Below are 20,593 nucleotides of genomic sequence, written 5' to 3'. Positions count from 1 at the left end.
CGCCAAACAAAACAAGCGTGAGACGCTTGTAACCGTTTTGTTAAACAAAAGAGTAGCTAAATAAGATGATAAAATGCCTATTTGCTGGCTTATTAGCGAGGAAGGCAATCATAAACCTATTCAGCTGCCCCACTTACAGACAGTTGTCCTGGGTCGAGGTCCAGAAACGACCATTAAAGACAAAAAGTGCTCCCGGCAGCAAGGTAATACACTGATACACTGTATGTGTTAGCAGTTAGCTTAACTTCTAAACCTTCCATCAAAAGTAAACGTCTGAAAAAATAAAAATCACCCAGTTAAGCTTTATAAGACCAAGTTTAAATTTGACATTGACAGTGGTGGAAAGTAAATGAGTACATTTACAAGTACTGGACCTAAGTACAAAGTTGAGGTAATTGTACTTTACTTGAGTATTTCCATTTAATGCAGCTTCTACTCCACAACAATCCAGCGGAAATTATTGTGCTTCTTACTCCACTGCGTTTATTTGACAGCTTTAGTCACTCGTTATTTATCAGATTAAAACTTCCAAGACATACTATTGGATTATAAAACATGATGCCCTGTTACAAACCAAGCTAGTCAGCAGTATTCAAAATAGTTAAAATTAGTAGAGCTGCAGTGAAATTCATTGATTTGTCAACTGACAGAAATTCAATCTACAACTATTCAAATAAACATTATAATAAAACATAATATGTTAAATATTAAGGAATGTCGCTCGACAAGATAGTTGAAGAAGTCACCTTGGCCTATATGAAATTGTGAAATTGTGATAGTCATTTTTCACTATTTTCTATTGTTTAATACAATAAATAATCAGTGTGACAATAATCTGTAGGCACAGTCCTGCTCCACCTCCACCAGCTACAACATTAAAATGCTGTTTACATATTAATGCATCAATTTATAAATATTGATATATAGTAGTGTGACACTCACAAGGTCCATTTTCCTGATATTTTATATATATTATTTTGGATTTTAAAAAATTATTTAATTTATTTAATATTGTAGTAATACCACTAAAAAGTGCTATTCATGGAATACATAAAACTGAAGATAAACAATTTTACTGTGCACATATAATTTTATCATAAGCCAAATACCTTATACATTATTATTTTCAAGCTAAGCCTCTCCTTTTTTTTCATAATGGGATTGTAACATTACATATAAACTGTTGATTTTTTGTTTCTTTAACATGCAATATGTTCTCATATTTGTCTATGCATTTCTGTATTTTGAAAATAAAATAATAAAAATGAAAAAAAAAACATCCAAAGTATTAAAAACTAACTTTAACCTATGCAAATGTTATCCCTCCCCAACCAGTTGAAATGAGAGCAGAATGCAACAAAGGTTATGTCAAAGTTAAACAGGTAAGATGGATAAAAAAACATTGATTTTTGTCAGTGTGAAATCAAGGAAATAATATGAATCAAGTTTAATGTTGAACTTAATTAGATACCTTTAGTACTCGCTGCTATTTTAATATCGATTGCTAAACATTTTGGATGCATTCTGTGTAATCTGCCTGCGGTATTGATTCTTTTTTATTCATGTTTTTATTTCAGTGATTAGTGAAAGGTCTTCCACAAGTTATTTAACACTCTGTGTCTCATCCCACATCTTTATTCCAAAGCTGGGTGTGAACCCCACCTCTATAGACTCTGCAGTTGTGGGTACAGGCAATGAAGTCAAAATGAAGCCTGGACAGCAGCTTCATATTGTCAACCAGCTCTATCCATACACTGTACAGTTCAAGGAGGATCTGACTGGCAACCACGGTGGCACCAAAAGACCAAGGGAGTCTGTTTCGGAGGACAGAGAGAGCCAGAGAGAGGCTCAGAAAATGAAAGCAGCCAAACAGACAGAAAAGGTCTCAGTATCAGTCAGCCATGGAGAAGCCACAAAAACCAATGTAAGAAAAAAGACGTGCGTGTGTACTCGTGTGTGCACATATTCAAAATGTTATTTTTATTATTTTAGAGCTGGTAAGAGTATGTTATACAAAAAAAAAATGTGTTGCCTAAATTCTTGCAGGAAACTTTTGGACATTGGAGCCAAGGTCTGAAGATTTCAATGCAAGACCCAAAGATGCAGGTAGCTATTGGGGGAATAAAAGAAGTTACAGTTGATGTGACGCTTACTGAATTGGATCATAGCTGGATTTTTGACTGCATGATTGATTATCACCATGTCTGACTATTAAATATTACTGTTTCCATTTTTCTAGGTATACAAGGATGAGAAAGTCGTAGTAATTAAAGATAAATACCCCAAAGCTCGCTACCACTGGCTGGTCCTCCCGTGGCAGTCCATTCCCAGTCTGAAAGCTTTGCGTGAGGAGCACTGCGACTTGGTGAAACACATGCAGCAAGTTGCTGACCAGATGATTGAGCAGTGCCCCGACGCTAGTTCATTACATTTCCGCACAGGGTACCATGCCATCCCAAGTATGAGGTTAGTCATAAATGCTTGAATGTTGCTTTTACATAGAAAGATCATATAAATAATGTATATTTGACATTGTTGCCAGATATTTTCTAAAACAACTGTAGTTTGCTGTGGGTCCACTTTATGTTCTCTGCTGCCTTTGACTGAACCTTAAATATTTTATCATTATCCACCTTGCACTTATCTTTACCTGTGTAATATTGTTTTTTTTATTTTTATCTTCTCCTTTAAGAGGTTTCTGACCTTTTTAATTGTCTAAATTAAATGCTGTAATGTTTTATTCTGTATTTCCTGCTTGGTTCGTGCATTATATATAACATTAAATTGTCTTTGTGAAATGTGCTGTACAAATAAGCATGCCTTACATTAGACTATGCAGCAAAAGCATGTCACACACACCCATTGTTAAGACATAGTTTCATCCTTGTGTCTGTAGTGGTTGTGATACTAAACTTAACACTTTACTGCTGTTTGGTGGTAAAAGTAGAGAAAATACAGTGATTTGAAAACATTTCACGAATGCCATACACATAAGTCAATCATCCCAATACATTACTCTAAAAAGCTTTGAAAAATGGTAGCAATGTAAAATATGCACCATTTGTAATCAATGGAAAAAGTTTTCAAAGCATTGATGAGGTCTTGAATAAAACTGTGGTATCTGTGGTATATTTGATGTAGACACAAAAAGATCAACACATTTTGTGTTTATCTTCTTTTACAGTCATGTTCATCTCCATGTGATCAGCCAGGACTTTGACTCTCCTTGTCTGAAGAACAAAAAGCACTGGAACTCGTTCACAACTGACTATTTCATTGAGTCTCATGGTGAGAGTAAATTCTGTTTGTTTTTGGTGTTTTAACCTGAAGAGTAGTACACTTTGTCCATCACTGAAAACTTGCACTTTTTTTTTATTACCTGCAGACGTCATTGAGATGCTTGACACAAATGGAAGGGTCACTGTGAAAGAAGGCGCCAGTGAGTTGTTGAAACTACCTCTCCGCTGTCACATGTGTCGCAAAGAACTTCCCACTATACCAGCTCTGAAGGAACACTTGAAGTCTCACTTTCCCAGATAAGAGTGTGACCTCAAAGCAGAAACAATTCTTCAGATGTTCACGGCTTCAACATTGGACTCTTGGCACATTAGACATTATTTTTGCCTGTTGATTAGGATTTACAGTTTTGTAAAACATGTTTCATTGAGTATTGTAGTTATGTGACCGGAACACGGTGTCCATGCACAGCTTTTGCTGTATTTTCAACTCATCATTTGATCAGTAGGTTTAAGAGGCCACTGTAAAGATGGATATCATTCATGCTCGATGTCATCGCACAAGTCCTGAGAGTCCTGTTCTTCCTAAACTTTCAAACATGTTCAAATAAGATGTATTAACTGTTTTGTAAAAAAAAACAAACAAAAAAAAACAACTTTTTTTATTTAAAATGAAAATATGGTAAGTCTCCTGCTTTCGATCAATTTCAGTGCATGTTAAAGAGAAAGGGAAGCTGTCAGAATTATCACATTGTGAATTTGCTGCAGTTGTAGATTATTTTTAAACCGTCTGTATTGTCTGTCTGCCATAGATCTGAGACAGAACTGAGGTCTTCCAAAACTGGAGATAAAGGTGAGATTTGTCCAGGGAAATCTTGCCTCCATAGAAAAACCTTTTTAAGGACTTAACATGATGCCAGCCTGGAAAAATTAAACATGGTGACTGAGTGTGGGATGCTGTGGAGATTTCACATCTCTTATTTTGTCACACAAGTGGGTTTGGAGGAGCATGTAGTGTTTCTGTCAGATCTGCTGCTAACTTTAAAAATAAAAGTTTTTAAGACATGTAGAAGAGTTGGAGCATTACCAGACAGTTAATAATATCAGTGTTAAGAAAAATACAGAACATAACTTGGTGCCAGAACAAGGGGCCGTGGTTTCTCTGATGTTATTACCAAATGATGACTGAAACTTGCTCAGTCGAAAACTGATAATACTAGACAGTGCTTGAATCTGTCTTAAATATTACAAGGAGGAAAGAGTAGCCCCTGCACACCCATAGTCCACCCACACAGGTGTCTTCATGTACTGTTGCTGACTAGTCGCCCTCTGAGAATTGTGTGGGTGTTCACAGACAGTGCTTGATCAACATTTTCCTCATTCCCTTGTTAATTTGGTTTTATTTGTTAGGGTTGGGCAACTTTATGTAATTCCCAGCATAGTTCTGCTTAATTTTAAACTGAGAAGAGGTCCAATCAGCCAGAATAAGTGAAAACACCAATTTGGTCTAGCAGGCCCTTCAAGAACTTTCAGTAAACAAGGCAGTATGAAGTGTGGAGTTTGTCGCCATCTACTGCTACACTATTATACTTGCAGGGCTACAAATTCAGGACCCTGTTGCTGAAATGTGGCCATAACTAATTCAGGTTTACATGCTGTTATCAGGATAAATTAAGGCTGTTTATTCTCATCCAGGTTTCTTTGAGTGTTCATTTATTATTTTTGGAGCAGGATATTTTGAAGAACAGAGAGAGAGCTCTTATTATGAAATTAAGTCAAAAGTGGGTGGAGAGTTGAAACCATGATCAACATTCATATGGTTGGCAGAGTGTTGATCATGCAAATACAGTTACATCATTCACTGTGGTATCAGATTCATGAACGTTAGTTACTTCACTTCACTTCACTAGTGTTATTTTATTCTACTTTGTGGTCCATATAGTTTCTTTACGCCTCACTCAGTTAAGAGTCAGAGGTGAACTACATGTGGGAACACAACATTGCACAACCCTCGTGTCCTAGTTGTGTGTAGGTAAGCAAGCCAGACCAAACTTTTAGACCATACACAGATTTATGCAAATAAAGTCACAAAGCCAGATTCTTATCCACTTCCCTGTATGGAGGACAATGACAGCATAATCTGTTGATCACATGTGTATCATACATAAAGCTCAGAATCATCATTATACACCTTTTTCTTATGGTTAACAGACATATTAAATTCACATATATGCATACAGCATATGTTACATATAATACATAGCCTGCTGTATGTAGATAAAGGGTGAACAGAAGTGACAGTGAATCCCTGACCTTGGAAACAGAAAATATGTGAATATACAGATGTTGACAAATTAAAACCTGAAGAATGACTGGATAAACAGGATGACGTATGTCAAACCTTTGACAAAAGACATAGTTACACTTAAAAAGATCGATTTGGCCCGTACGGGGATCGAACCCGCGACCTTGGCGTTATTAGCACCGCGCTCTAACCAACTGAGCTAACCGGCCATGATGAGCCGCATGAAACTATGGTTTATAACTAGAACTCAAACGTTGTTTTGTCTGTTTTGTCAGTTTTCGGTTGTAGCAAAACTAACATACACGTTCAACATTCAAGCTTCGATAGTAAAAACCTATCCTAGCTAATATAATTAGCTACTTACCTGCTAATTGGAGGCAATTATAATGTAATATTGGTATTAGGCGGTCCGCTTTTAAAACACCCACTAGCTAACTTTTAATTGTTTTAGCTAAGCACACGTGGTGGAGTCAGACCGCACTAGAGTAAAAGAGTCAATACCACAGAGGAACGTAAAGCCTTACATTCAGTTTTACTTGAAAGTACAGACTTATTTTCAGCAAAATGTGCTTAAAATATCAAAGGTAAAATGGTCTCATTCAGATGCATGTTGTCATATACGTATATAGGCTATATTATTGGATTATCGCTATAGATGCAAACAGCTAATTTGAACTACATTATACTGCATACTGGAAGCTACTATTCGACTGTGATTCGTATTAAGATCTTACTCTGCAAAGTTATTTAATACAGTAAATGTGCAAGATTTCCCTCTAAAATGTAGTGGAGAATTAGTATAAATAAGTGTACATTGGAAATACTCAAGCTAAGTAGAAGTATTTAATAATAATAATTTAATATTGAATAAGAGAAGTATTTCAGTAGATGTATTTATGTTGTTCTCTGCTACCGAATTATATAAAAACATGCAAGCTCCCAATACAATGGTTATATTATTTGTTTATTATTATCAAAACAAAGTAAATGCTATGCTACATCATCGTCACAATAATAATCACATACATGAATCAATCAGCTGCAAGTAACATATATTGCCATAATCAACATTCAGAAGCGATGGGCAAGAGCAAATCTGTCATCCTGACGTCTTCAGGCAGGTCATTTAATGGTGTTGTAGTTCATAGTGGGGAACACAAAGCTATGCATGTCATCATCTCCTTAGACTTAACTCCCTTTCGTCCTCATCTGGCACCATCAAATTGTCTACAGAGTAATTGGCGTCATCTCCTACAGCCTGGAAGAAGTACTCTTCACTTTCACAGCTCTGAGTTCCGTTCACACAGTCTTTGGTTTTGATTTGGTGCAGCTCCGTACTGTCGCTGGCATTACTATCCTCTGTGCTCTTGCTGGCATCACTGCTGTCACTGCTGTCACTGGTCTCATTGCTCTCACTGCTGGTGCTCTCGCTGCTGTCACTGGTGACACCAGTCATCTCACTGGTGTCTGCACTGTCGCTGGTGGTATCACTGCTGTCGGTGTTGTTCTCCACCAGCAGTAGGTTTGTTTGGCTTTGAGTGGTGTTGGTCTTCTGTTTGAAAGTGGTGCTGGTGGAGGTTTGATTGGGCTGTTTCTCTGTCAGCTCTTTGCTGAGGTGGTCTGTTTGACCTTCGACCTCTGTGCTGCTGTTGTCCTCTGCGCTCAGGACTTTGGTGACACTTGCAAACACCTGAACCCAACTCTGAGCAGACAACAAACAGAGCATAGTGTTACTCAACTTTGATCTCAACTTTTGAAACATGATGTTTGAAATCAAGCAAGTCTGTAAAATGTTTTCTCACCTTTCGAACATTCTCCTCACTGCCCATGCTGTTATCTCTGGTTTCAGCCATAAAGTCAGTCTGTGGAAATACAGTGAATAATATGAGCAATGGAGACCAGAAATATGCTGTACTATATGTTAATATTTGGCAAATAATCTTGGTTTGGTAAAATATTTAATTTCTTACCCCATCATCCTCATCTGACTGGCTGTTGCTCTCCTCTGAAGTCTGTTTATTTTGTTTTTGGAAAAAGACACATACTGATTTAGAAAAAAAAGCAAATTTTCTATAACAGTCAAATGGACAAAGCAACAAGTATACATATCTATACATAAGGTATTTATTTTTGTTTTATTAATGTAATGAATACTTAATGGGCTACTCTAAACTAAGGACACGTTTCTTCTTTCTTTCCTTTCATTTATCTTTCACTTCAGTATTATGATTATTATTAAGTATTCTCAATTTTGTAAATTTGCACTGTTGCACTCTGAAAATATGATGGATTTAAGGTCATTAACCCAGTAATAACATGATTAATTTAAGAAATGAAAGTCAATTAAGAGTATACAGTAAAATAGAGTGCTGATACAACCCACCTTGTCCTCTGATGTGGATTCTAATGATTCTGACTCTGAACTCTGGAAACAAAGATAGATAACATCAGACACATCTACAGTACACCACTGGATCAGTTACATCAGAATAATTAGATTTTTCTCCTGGAGTCTTGTCAGAAGATAGACAAAACAAAATGACTCACTTGATTTGAGGCATTTTCTTCAGAGCTCTGAAACACAAAGAAGAATACACATTCGTTTAGTTGAAGCTCAGCACTCGTGCTTACAGTCTCCTACATCAGAAAATAATCATTTACTCATTACAGGAATGAACATATACAGTACCTGAAGCTCTGAGGTGTTATTTTCAGATGATTGTGAAAGAGACAAACTTCCAGTCTGGAAAAAGAAAAACAAAGTGAGCAAACACCACAGTACATTTAATTATACCCTTCAACTGCAGCATCAACAATCATCACCTTCATTTAAGATCCATTCATACATACATGGGTGCAGATATACAGTGCAGTAAACAATAGTCTCTGAAATGGGAAGTGTCTTGAGGTCTGGAGAAACTTCGAGTAACCGCACCTATTGTTAGTTTTTCTACTGACTCTGTCACAGGAATGCAACTTTTTTTTTTTTTTTACTGCAGTCAAATGATTTATGTGTAAACTGTGTGGAGGTCTAACACTGCACAGCTCCACCGGGAATCAAATTAGATAGAGTTTGAGGAGAGGAATTCATTTCTGATGGCACTCACCGTGTTTGCTTCAAGCTTACTTGATTCCAAAATGACATTATATGAAATCTGTCAGAAAGGAAACACAAAGGAAGATAAGGGGTGAGAAAAGTGCTGAAATTATTACCAAGATGGTAGATCTTATAGGTGCGCAAGATCTATGTAGATTTGTAGGTACTTAATGGGAGGCAATGCTCAGCTTACAAATGTCTAAGTAAAAGAAACACTGCAGGACAAAGGTGATATTTAGCACTTATTGGTTGTAACTGGAGTCTTTGTAGTAATGACTTTATTAGTTAATGTAAGAAAATCCACAATATGTCAGCACCTGAATCTTCAAGCATGGAGACTTTGCTGTTACGTGTTATTTGAACTCTACCCCATACATAATAAGAATGTAGATATTTTAGATTCAAGTTTAGACATGTTGCCAAACACACATAAAATTACATAAGTTTCATATTTAACATCCTGTTTTAAAAGTTTTATTTTCAGAGTTTCATACTTACTGGGTTGGAAAAAACTGCTCCAACCAGGCAAAGTGTTATTATGGTAACCTTCATTCTGTAACAAACAGATATAATTAATAGTGTTGATTTCATTTGATTTGAGGCAAGCTGGTTTGCAAACATAAAAGCACACTTAAATATACATTCATTTTTCAAAAAAAGTAATCCAAAAATACAAAATATGTTTGTGGATAGAGCAGCTAATGTGTTGTATAAGCAAAGGTATATTGCACTTGAGCAAGTAAACATGTTAAGAAAAAGTAGACAAATTGAATAACATGGTAAACACCATTATGTTATTATCAGCCAATAATGATCAATTACCTTTTTTTTTTTTGTCCGTTAGATTCAGAGCTGTGAGAGATGTTGTCAGCAAACAGGAGAGCCCCGTCTCTATTCTGAGCCACGTATGGAAGCTGGCAGTTGAGGCAGTAAAAGCACAATGTGTGGATATGCTGGAGGAAACTCCAAGAACCTCTGTATATAAGTAACTTCAATTAAGGTGATTGCATCACTTCCTTCCGGATGTCTGCTCCCCTGTCGACACGCGAAGGTTTATTTGTTTCCGGAGAGCAAGCTCAAAACAAGCATACGCTGGCACGATGATGACTGCAAACACACACACACACAGACAGAGTTGTTACATTCAGTCACTATATTTTCTCCACCCCCTCTCAAGTCCTAAGTGAAATATAGCTGAGCAGACGAAACCATAGGGTTTGTGGCCTGTTGAAAAAACAAACTCACCCACTCAGAGTGGAAAGGAGGGACAGACGGTTTCATGCTTGTTTCCGGTGAAATTTGTGTCTTTTTTATTTACTATCTAGTCACCCAATAGTATTTTTTTTGATATTTTTATTGTTGCTTTATAATAAATTACAAGGAACACATGAGTGCCTTGCTCAAGGGTAGATTCAAAATACTTGTCTGGAAAAAGAAAAAAATGAACCTTCTGACATTTTTCTAATAGGAGGGTTAAACTTGTGACATAACTTGAGTCACACGTACATGTAGAGGCTTAATACGCTCATGATACACTTAACTAAAAAAACGATAGTGTCCTCACTGTTACATGATGTTATTTGAAATAGACGTTGTAGGAAATAGAGCATGTACAGTAGACAGCCTAAATAAAGACTTATATATTTCCTTCCTGAGGCTCATAATTGTTTCCTGGATGTCCTTATATGGTCAGGCCCAAAATAAGGTTACAGAATTCCTTGTTTAACCTCACTCTGGATTCAAACCATGCATAAGAAACATGTAATTAGACTGGATGTTCACCAGTCTGGAGCTGTTCGCCAAAACCACAGCTACCAGTTGTTGTAAGGTCCTGCTTTAGGAAAGGGAGGAGTGAGGAGACGATGATTGATGCTTGTTGAGGCACACAGGTCGGCAGTTAGCGATGTCCGCACGTTCACCCAGAGGTTACTTAAGTTTTTATGATGTATTAACCCTTTCAGCCGGGCATCTGATGCATCTTTGTTGTTGTTTCTCTTGAACGCCAATAGATATATACAGCAGGACAACTGGTAATGGAGCGAACACGAACAAGTTCAGGACACTGGTACTTAAAGGAGAGATTAAAAGGTTTCACTCTAGGTTGTAAATATTTTTTGCTTGATTATTGACTTCTATAACCTGTATCAGTAAAGCGACAGTTTCTGTAATAATAATACTGACTAGTAAACAATGATGGAAACCTTCTGATATTTCTAGAAGCCACACAATGGCAGATTTAGATATGGGCGACATGGACAGCCACCCAGGGCGTCATTTTGTCAGGGGCGCTCGAAAAAAAAGAAAAGTTACATTTGCACATCATGTCAATGATGCCATGTCACCATGTGGATGAGAGCGGGCATATTCATTCAATATACTGTGAAATGAAGAATAATGAACTAGTCTGCACACCACCACCAGATATTTTCAGAAATGTCTTCAACACCTATCTTATTTATTAGATTTTATTTTATCATATTTTATTAAACAAATTTGTTTAATAAAAAGTAACAGTTTGTGTGTCTGTTGTTATAGGTGGGACCGTGGGGCTGAAGGGGGTATTTGCCCAGGTCACCATACAAGCTAGAACCGCCACTGAAGCCACATCATGTAGGTTCAGATGTCTCGGGCTTTATTGAAAGCTGAAAGTTCTCAAGATGTCTGACTGTGGGTATATAATCCCAGGTATCACATGGTTGCAACATTTGACCGCATCTTACACCATATTAGGTGAAACTTAATCCTAAACAATAATGTGTGAAGATGCTATTGGTCACCAAAATCTGCATTGTCACATGTTCTCACCCACTTATTACATGTTTCCTGTTCTTTTCCCTACTTAGTTCATCCTTGACAACAACTAGATTTGGAAAACATTCTCTAAGTTTAGACTATCATACTACCTCCCTATCTGTAAGACCTTGGTTACTGTTTACATTGAATATCAATCTACGCAGAGTGTTTCTCAAATGTTAATTTGTAAGGATATATTGAACACAAAAGTGATCTTCAAAAATCTTGAAAGATGGGAGAAGTTTATTGTGAGAGTTGGTAAGAAATGCATACTTAACTATCAATACATTTGCTTTTAATACCTATTCTGAGTGACAGCTCATTTCCAACTTGTCCAGTATTGTTTCAGTATGGTATATGAGAAGTATAACTTAATAAAGTATGCCCTCTCTATTTCAGTATATGTAATATGTAATACTGTAGTATGTATTTGTGTTATTAAGCCTGGTGATGAATGGGATATGCCTGTTGATGGTGGATTATGGGTAAAGGTGAACTCTGTGGTGCAACTTTGAAGCCAACATGCATGAGTCCTTATAGTGAACACCTGCATTTCCATTACAACTGGGGCAAACTCCAGCTGCTGGTGAAGATCATGTAATATGATTGAAAGCTCCAGAGGCTCCAGCCACTCAGTGGCCCCTAAGGTGAAAGTGCTTTGTCAAATGAGTAATAATCTATTATAATGAGAAAAATTTAAGACAAATTGTGCAAATGTGAACTACTATAACTTTTACAATCTGGGCTGCTGTCATGGCCAGTGGATGAAAATATATGAAATATTATTGTCCAATAGATGCTGTGGACAAATACTTGGTATGTTACATTACATTGCATTGAGTCATTTGGAATATTCTTTTATCCAAAGCGACTTACAAGTGAGGGATGTTGTTACTCATAGATTTTGTAGTGGCTTCAGAAACACAGACTTGTGATAGAGTGACATCTAGTGGCCTAAATTAAGCATTAAATCTGTCATGAAACCTGGTTTGGTCTGGTTTTATTCTGTCATGAACAACCGACACAGAATAAACTCCAAATGTTCAAAAACAACAAAAAAGAAAACATTTCATGCATGAATTTATCATATGTTTATGTGTTATAACGCCTTTATCAACAATGAAACACTTTATTTAAACCTGTCAGATGCTGTTTTTTCCCCTCACATTTTCATGACTCTTTCTGAAAAACATGGACATTGCAGTTTTTTTTTTTTTTTTTGAGGCAGGGCATCAAATGAAGTTCAGTGTGGGAGCGCTGCCTCTCCCTCCCTTTGTAGCCGAAAGACCCTCCCAAAGTTAGAAAAAGCGCGAGAAAAAACTCTCTCTCTCTCTTTGTGTGTGTGTGTGTTATCTGCATGTGTGTGTGTGCATGCATGCCAGTTTGTGTGGACAGTGTGAGCGTTGTCTTGAATACAAAAGGACATCTTCACAGGTTCAACACAGGCACATACTGGTGTTTGTGCTGGATTCTACTTTCTCTTGCAACTGCCAGCCTCAGGTAAAATCCCAATTACTGAGACTTTTACATAGTTTTGACATATCATAGTGACCACACGGAGATGTGTGTGTGTGTGTGTATGCCTTATCTTATGAACTAACTAGTTTACAGTTCAACTTGTTTTATGGTGTATGCAGTGACTCCTGGCTTGGTTATACTTTAGTCTCTTTGGGGATGTTTTTGCTTTGATGCTCTGAATTAACAGTGATGACTGGGTTATTTTTGTATATATGCAGAGATAGTGCAGTGCATATTATTATACTGTTTATACTATCATGTACCAATATACTGTATGAAGTACAGCGAAACTGAAATGTTGTTTATCATCTATATGAAAGTATTTTATAGAGTTTTAAAATATCTTCAAATAAATCAAATAAATTACATATGCTGTAAAATTGTGTAAGAGATACATTAAAGACTGTCATGTAACATGGGTATTGAATTCAAAATGAAAAGTCTGTATGTGTACTTTGCAACCTCACCTCATAAAGATCAAATTAATTAGTATTGAACAGTTTATTGCTTTCAGTGGATTTTCATACACACACCCCTCCTGGGGTATTTGGACTGTACTGGGCTGAACCACAGGGCTATTGTTCCACTGGACAGGCCCACTAATGTCTGTTTTGTTTCCGTCCAGAGAGACAAAAAGTTTGTGGACTTAGTCAACTTTTTCCAGTCTGGTAGCTTCTGATGTTTACTTTAGCTCTGAATGTGACTTTTGAGAGAGAGGCGCATCTCAGAGGCCTGTTACCGTGACAACAGTGGAGACCAATCCCGCAGCTCCGCTTGTGTTGGCGTGCATACAGATGCACTCATCTGTTTTAACTTTGAACGATCTGCCAAGTTCATGTCTTTGTTGTGACCAGTTAGAAATCAAGATATAATGTATTGATTGTTTATGGTCTGTATTTTTCTGATGTTCAGTTTTGCAGTACTTCACAATAATGTAAATTACATTTAATCAATTTCTATTTCTGTCCAGTGTTTAAACTATTAATTTCAATGTTTCAGGTATGAGGGCCTGCTTAGTTTTCCTTTGCTTACTGGCAGCAACACTTGCCCTGTCTGTGAGTAGCAATGCTATCATTAATTATTTGCTTATTGCAGTTTTGGTATTCACTAAAAAGGTGATCATTACTAATGATTCCTCTTATGTCCAGGTTAAAAGTAAACCTCATGGAAAACATCATGGATTGCACAAGACTTCACACACAGCCAAAGAAAAGGTAAAATGTGACTCTAAATTTTTTTGAAAAGTTTTATTTGAATGAGATAATTTCATACTTCAAATAAACATTTTTTCTCCTTCCCGGTTAAGGACGTTATCACAGAGGAGGCCAACAAGCCACAGGTCTCACCCACTTTAGTCACTTTGGAGGCCAGGAGCCAGGAGCAGGAAGATGAAGAGCTGAGCTCCGAGGGCAATGCTAATGCCAACAAGGAGGATGGAGCGTTTAAGGTGGCTGAAAGGAGAGATAAAAGCACTGCAGTCCTGTTGAGTGAGGAGGAGCTGGTAGACCTCCTGAAGAAGGAGGCAGAGGAGGAAGAAGTGGAAGAAAGAGAGCTGGAGGAAGAAGAATTGGAGGCAGAAAAAGGCAAGGTGGAGTCTAGTGAAGCTGGTGAGATCAGAGAGGATGAGGAAGCTGAGGGGGAGGAGAAGAAACTGGAGGACAACTTGGAATTGGAGGAAGATGGGAAAGAAGAGGGGGAGATGAAGGAGGAGAGTGTGGAAGATGAAGTCCAGGAGGAGGTGGAGAAGATGTCCCATAAGGGCAAGAGGGAAGAGTCTGTTAGCAAAATGGCCGACAGAGAAAAGCAAGTCGCGCTGCTAGAGGAACCAGAAGGCAGCACAGAGTCAGATATCCCAGTGGATCTTGACTACGCTGCTGATAGTGGCATCTTACAACCTCTGCAGATGATGTCAGCGAAGCTAAAACACCACGTTGATGACGCCCAGCCCCTTTCAAAAGCAGATGTTCCAGATGTTAAAGAGAAAGAAGTCAGTGAGAAAGAACTACCCATCTTAGACGAGGACTATGACCAAGACATACAAAACACTGAGGCAGCGGACAGCGAGGAGTTGTTTGATCAGGACAAGCTGCAAGAAGGCAGAAATGACAAAGATTCACAAGCTAAATCTAAAGAGATGGATCAGGACGTGGAGCCTCAGGAGCCAAAGAGCAGTGAATCAGGGTCCCGAGTGACTGGGAAGGAGGAAGAGAAAAGTAAGAATGACAGTGGAAGTCACACCAAGGGAAAGACAAGGAAGCAGAAGAAGAACCAGAGGGCAAGGAAGCACTCTCCACAGAGAGAGGAAACACAGTCCGGACAAGAACTGAGCCACCAGGATCCTCAGGAGTCTGAGAGCAGCAGTATTGACAATACAGTGCACAAGGCAAAGAGGAGAAGGGCCGGAAAATGGGTAAATGATACCTAATTTGCACATGTGTCTTAATTAAAGCAGCTATAATCAATATACTTATATTAACAATGGATGACATAACTACTTGCGTGTGAAAGAGGTCACTCGTAATAATGAACCTGCGGAGAACTATCAGTCTACGGAGCATGATAGCGCCTCTTTAGCTGATTTTTTTTTTTTTGGCTGGTTGTCTGCAACTTTAACTTTTCATTCTCACAGCTCTCTTCAATGTCTTCGTGCAGCAAGCAGCTGTTTTTGGCTGATGTGATGGCATAAATGAGGGGTTGAAACATTGACTCCTTGTGTACATTTCCAGGGTCCTTTGGTCGGAATGAATCCAGTGCAGATAAGAGCCACAGTGGATCTCTACCCCAGCTCCAGGCCCTCTCTTGGTGGAAGCATACATCACCCAGAGGCCCCTGCTGGTTGGTTAATTCAGCAGCCGCACCACTCACCGTTCACCATTCTAGACAAATGCACTATCCCAACAGTCTCAAATGGGAATCTGCTGACTGGGTCATTTTGCTGAAACTTCCACATGAATAGTGCCACCCTGCTTCACGGTCACTACCAAAACACAGCTCTGCAGGCTTAAGGAGTGAATAAGGGAGATCACGTTGATTTTAATCACTGTACAAACTCAAATGGCAGTGGAATGTAGGGGATGGCGTGTAGTGGTTAGAGCCCGTTGGTTTCAAGTCCTCACACTGAGAAACAAAACCAGACCAGCCGGGAAAATAGACCATTTATAACCCTGCTTTTAAAATTGAGATAAAGTATAGGTCAAAGGTTATTGCAGTGTTTGTCTTTTCTTCCAGATCCATGCGACGATTTCCGCTGCAAACGTGGGAAGACATGTAAACTCGATGCAGACAATAAGCCGGGCTGTGTGTGTCAGGAACCGTCACAATGTCCTTCCAGCGTGAATGAGTTTGATCACGTACGTATGCATAACCCGTAGATGGCTAAGCTGGAACGTTCCTCCACTGTTTTGCTTCTGATCGTCGCATTTATGTCCCATTTAGGTTTGTGGGACAGACAACAAAACATATGACACGTCGTGCGAACTCTTTGCTACTAAATGCAACCTGGAGGGCACCAAGAGAGGGCACAGACTTCATCTGGACTATACCGGGCCGTGCAAACGTGAGCATTAACCACTGTACAGACTTTGTGATTTGAGCTACAACATTCTAGTGTGGTGCAGGAGAAAACAATTTGACTGTGCTCTTTCCCCCTCTCTGCTCTTCTGTCTCGCAGTAATACCTCCATGCGTGGACGCTGAGCTGGTCCAGTTCCCTCTACGAATGAGGGATTGGCTGAAAAATGTGCTGCTGCAGCTCTATGAGCATGACTCCATGTCCCCTGGCTTCCTCACTCCGAAACAGCGTTTTAGAGTAAGACACAGTGCTGTTTCCGTTTCTCCGGCTTCTTAGAATTGATCTATTTCAATCTTAATCTTAGGAAATGTACATTTTCCACAAGTTGCAAGTAAATATACTAATTTCGCTGCAGTTTGTTGTGTTATTTGTATCAGTCAGTCAGAAAATAACAAAGCACCTTTGGGAAAAGGAAACATTCAGTGTTTTAGGTAACGAAAGGCAAGCAAACTGTGGTGTGCTGTGTTCTGTAGGTGAAGAAAATCTTTGAGAGTGAGCGGCGTCTTCATGCTGGAGATCACTCTGTTGAGCTTCTTGCACAAGACTTTGAGAAGAACTACAACATGTACATCTACCCAGTGCACTGGCAGTTTGCTCAACTGGACCAACACCCCTCTGACAGGTAAATCCTCCTCTTCATCATCTGTGTTTACAGTTATATTTAGTGAGGCCAATCACACATTTTATATCACAAGGTGCACGGTATAAAATATAATATGTAAATAATGGAATTACAATGAAATTATATAACACATTATATTACATCCAAAAATGGTCATAGAATAATTAGTATACACTGTTGCTGATAGCGTGATGTTTTAATCTGAGTAAGAAAAAAAATGAAATGTTAAGGAGACAGCAAAATCTCCAATGAAACTTATTCTGATGATTTTAGTGGATAGCTGGGTTAGTAACTTATTCATCAATAACCCTAACACCAATTATGACCGTAATAGAGAAATATTCACAGGACATGTTGACATACCTTTGAGATAAAATTCTTGGTTCTCACTCCAGTGTTCATCTTGTTTTTCTAAACCTCACCTGCGTGCCCAGGGCACAGGCCGTAATGACTCTCACTGTGTTATACAGTAGCTTACTGTTTGGATGCCATTATGACTGATAGTGGACAGCTGGAGACTCATATCTCCTCCATTGCTAGGGTAACCAAGGTCTTATAGATAAGGAGGTAGGAGGATAGCCTAAACTTTGAGAAATCAAGTTAGTGTCCAGGATGAGCTAAGTAGGGAAAAGAACAAGGCCCATGTAATATTAAGTAGGTAAGAACATGTGACAATGCAGATTTTGGGGACCAATAGCATTTTCACACATTATTGTTTAGGATAAAGTTTCACCTTATATGGAGTAAGGTGTGGTAAAATGTTGCAACCATGTGATACCTAGTATTATATACCCACAGTCAGACAAGACATTTTCAGAACTTGGTGTGGCACTACTACGGTCCACTCGTTGTCATTGCACTGCTCATCATTATCTCCACGGCTTTCAGTAAATACTCCTTCCTGAGACATCTGAACTCCTGGTCATTGTTTTTTCTTCAGCTCACAGGAATTTGAGTCACATACATTATTTCATGGAATTTAATATATCACATAATATCAGTGAGCAATCAAACTAAATTCTAACGTGTGCAAAGAAAGTATATTTCCAATCTGGATTTTTTCTGGGGCTCTGGAGCTGGAGTTCCTCCATGTTATTGGAGGTAGAATTAAGGGTTGGCTAACGTCAAATATTAAACAAACCCCCACCAGTGCTGGCTGGGTATATCATAAAACACAAGTGTTTGATTATAATGTGCAAACATTAGATGCTCACAATGATGAAAACCTGATGGTGGTCCGTTCTCTGCAGATTGCTGACCCACTCAGAGCTGGCCCCGCTCAGGGTCCCTCTGGTGCCGATGGAGCACTGCACCTCCCGCTTCTTCCAAGAGTGTGACGCTGACAAGGACAAGCAGGTGTCCTTTAAGGAGTGGACTTCCTGTTTTGGTATCAGGAATGGTGAGAACAGTAGCACGTCATTCACTGAAACATACTGATACTTCAGAAATGTGACGAATACAAAGTCATTATATTTGTGAGGAAGTGCAGTATGATCACCAGGAGAGCCAGGAGAGGTTTTAAAACTGTGACTCTCAAATCTGAATATATTCATATAAAATTTCACATTCAACACTCAGAATATGATGATTTCACAGGCAGTTAGTTAATTAATCAACCACCATTTTTAGTGTCTCTATTAAACAAATAGCAAAGAGGAGAAATCAGTATATATGCTGTTTCAAACCCCTTTTCCATTTCTACCTACTTTCAGTAATAATGTACCTTAATTTCCATGTATTCATTCTCTCCACAGAGGATATGGATGTCAACCTGCTTTTCTGAGCTTCATTTTGTGCCTCATCTACTGCACAAGCTTGTGGAAGCTGCTCCAACATTGCAGCTTGAGATGGAGGCCTCCGTGAAGCCTTTGGCTCCTGTTACTTTGTCATGTCAAAAGTTACAAGACACTCTGACAAGTACAGGTGTAAGAAACTCATTTTACCTCCTGCTATATAAAGGACAAGTGTTGGTGGTCAGTGCTGTTATTTCGTGTCAGGCTAAGCTCGGACATTTGGATCTTCGTTCTGTAATTTAGACTAAACTGCTAGAATTGTTTTTATTAGAATATAAGAAAGAGTTATGTTTTCTAATGCATTCCAACCTGGGGAAAAGTTTACAACAGCTCAACAGTAGAAAAGGCATTGTGCAGTATAGGTACGAAGCCTCAGAAGAACTGTGGTTTGTATGTTAGAGTGGTTTAGTGCGGGATTACTATTTGAATCAAAATAAATGTAGTAAATGTAATTCAATAACTGTGTTGCTTAATTTAGTTTCAAATTATGTAAATGTTTGTGTGTACATCTTATGTTTCATTGCAGCTCTAATTAAAGCTTTATGGACGGCAATGGTCTTCACAATATCACCCTGTTGTTAATGATGGCTTGTGTTTCTTTACAGTCCTGAAATAAAGTTATGGCTTCATATTGGTGAATCCCAGTCGACCCCAAAAGGCACCTGGGACGCATCAGTTTTATGCTCTAATATCATGTTGTATCTGTAGGGTCAGTGTTCCTGATGCCACCATGACATGAAAATACGACCTCTGCAACAATGGTTATGAGAATGCAAGTCACTGATACCTGGTTTGGGTTTGCCACATAATCCCGAATAATGGCACTGCAGGGAAACAAAGCAAAAAATAGCCTGCAGCATGGTCATGATGATTATAGTGACTTGTTGTTTTGAGATGAAGCGCAGGGCTCTGATTGGACCTTTCTCGGTGATCACGGATTCTGATGCTCTCTATATAAGTGAAGGGAGAAGCAGTACTTCACCTGGCGACTATCTGCTGTCACTGAGATAAAACATGTTCTGTATACTGTGGGTCATCTTTCAGACCTTGGCTGTTGTGGTGGAGGGTGGTGTGTCTTCAGGGAGTGCTGAGGCACTTGCTAACGGGAGAGTCAATAATAATGGGGGCGCAGCAGCTGGCAACAATGTCAATTCTGGGGCTCAAAATGGAGTCCCGCTGAATGGTGAACCGCTTGTAGCACATTTAGTCCAACTTGGTGGGTCATTTTTTATCCAGCCGGTCGGGAACCAAATAGGTCAGGCACCCCTACAGCAGCTTATTCCCATTGGAGCTCTCCAACCCAGTGGGGCACTTCTTGTGGGGCAGACAGGCGGAGCCGATGTGAATCCACAGGGGCAGGTGGCTCAGGCTGTCAGAGGTGGGCCGGTCACGCTGTTTGCTGTGCTCTCCCAGAGGAATGCCGGAGGAGACCCGCAGGGAGCCGTGCTGACTCCAGGCCAAGTGCAGCTGGTCTCCAGGGCTGGGCTGAACCACCAGCAACAGCCCGGCGCTGCTGCTGGTCGGACTGCAGCCGGCAGAGGGAGGTTTCTGCGTTCAGCGGCAGCTCGCCTCAGGAGGACACAGTCTCCGGTGATGAAGGTGATGGCAGATGAGGAGGAGGAAGACTGCTCTGGGATGGAGATGGAGGAGAAGCAAGCG

General features: G+C 39.1%; 3 protein-coding genes and 1 non-coding gene across 6 annotated transcripts; 2 read left to right on the top strand and 2 right to left on the bottom strand.

Moving 5' to 3' along the window:
- Nucleotides 1-13: 13 nt before the first annotated feature.
- aptx (aprataxin) lies at nt 14-9,549 on the top strand. 3 transcript variants are annotated; one of them, XR_002665497.1, is made up of 8 exons: nt 14-203; nt 1,336-1,382; nt 1,646-1,924; nt 2,047-2,106; nt 2,240-2,466; nt 3,185-3,288; nt 3,386-4,089; nt 9,483-9,549. XR_002665497.1 is itself a non-coding variant. In XM_022758496.1 (8 exons), exons 1-8 carry the CDS (start codon nt 74-76, stop codon nt 4,063-4,065), a joined length of 918 nt encoding a protein of 305 aa, XP_022614217.1. In that variant the 5' UTR covers nt 14-73; the 3' UTR covers nt 4,066-4,515. The 3 variants fall into 3 exon arrangements, 2 of the variants coding, with proteins under 2 accessions (XP_022614217.1, XP_022614216.1); XM_022758496.1 differs by lacking the exon at nt 9,483-9,549 and having other exon boundaries at nt 3,386-3,439; nt 4,049-4,515; XM_022758495.1 differs by lacking the exon at nt 9,483-9,549 and having other exon boundaries at nt 3,386-4,515.
- Nucleotides 5,677-5,750, bottom strand: trnai-aau. The gene has a single exon. It is a non-coding gene; the product is annotated as a tRNA-Ile (tRNA).
- On the bottom strand, nt 6,555-9,533 carry LOC111231401 (dentin sialophosphoprotein-like). The gene is made up of 9 exons (XM_022758477.1): nt 9,461-9,533; nt 9,137-9,191; nt 8,649-8,696; nt 8,231-8,284; nt 8,089-8,115; nt 7,925-7,966; nt 7,512-7,553; nt 7,344-7,403; nt 6,555-7,243 (listed from the first exon to the last, which is right to left on the bottom strand). The coding sequence occupies exons 2-9, from the start codon at nt 9,188-9,190 to the stop codon at nt 6,716-6,718; spliced, it is 855 nt and encodes a 284-aa protein (XP_022614198.1). The 5' UTR covers nt 9,191; nt 9,461-9,533; the 3' UTR covers nt 6,555-6,715.
- Nucleotides 9,550-13,950: 4,401 nt separating the features above from the next.
- LOC111231467 (SPARC-like protein 1) lies at nt 13,951-18,924 on the top strand. The gene is made up of 10 exons (XM_022758569.1): nt 13,951-14,004; nt 14,098-14,163; nt 14,256-15,359; nt 15,676-15,784; nt 16,178-16,299; nt 16,385-16,505; nt 16,620-16,756; nt 16,993-17,141; nt 18,392-18,540; nt 18,896-18,924. The coding sequence occupies exons 1-10, from the start codon at nt 13,951-13,953 to the stop codon at nt 18,922-18,924; spliced, it is 2,040 nt and encodes a 679-aa protein (XP_022614290.1).
- The last annotated feature ends 1,669 nt before the right edge of the window (nt 18,925-20,593 follow it).

Source organism: Seriola dumerili, unplaced genomic scaffold (genome assembly GCF_002260705.1).
Source record: "Seriola dumerili isolate Sdu_G_001 unplaced genomic scaffold, Sdu_1.0 BDQW01000301.1, whole genome shotgun sequence".
Lineage (NCBI taxonomy): Eukaryota > Metazoa > Chordata > Actinopteri > Carangiformes > Carangidae > Seriola > Seriola dumerili.
This window is presented reverse-complemented; position numbering and strand designations above follow the sequence as displayed.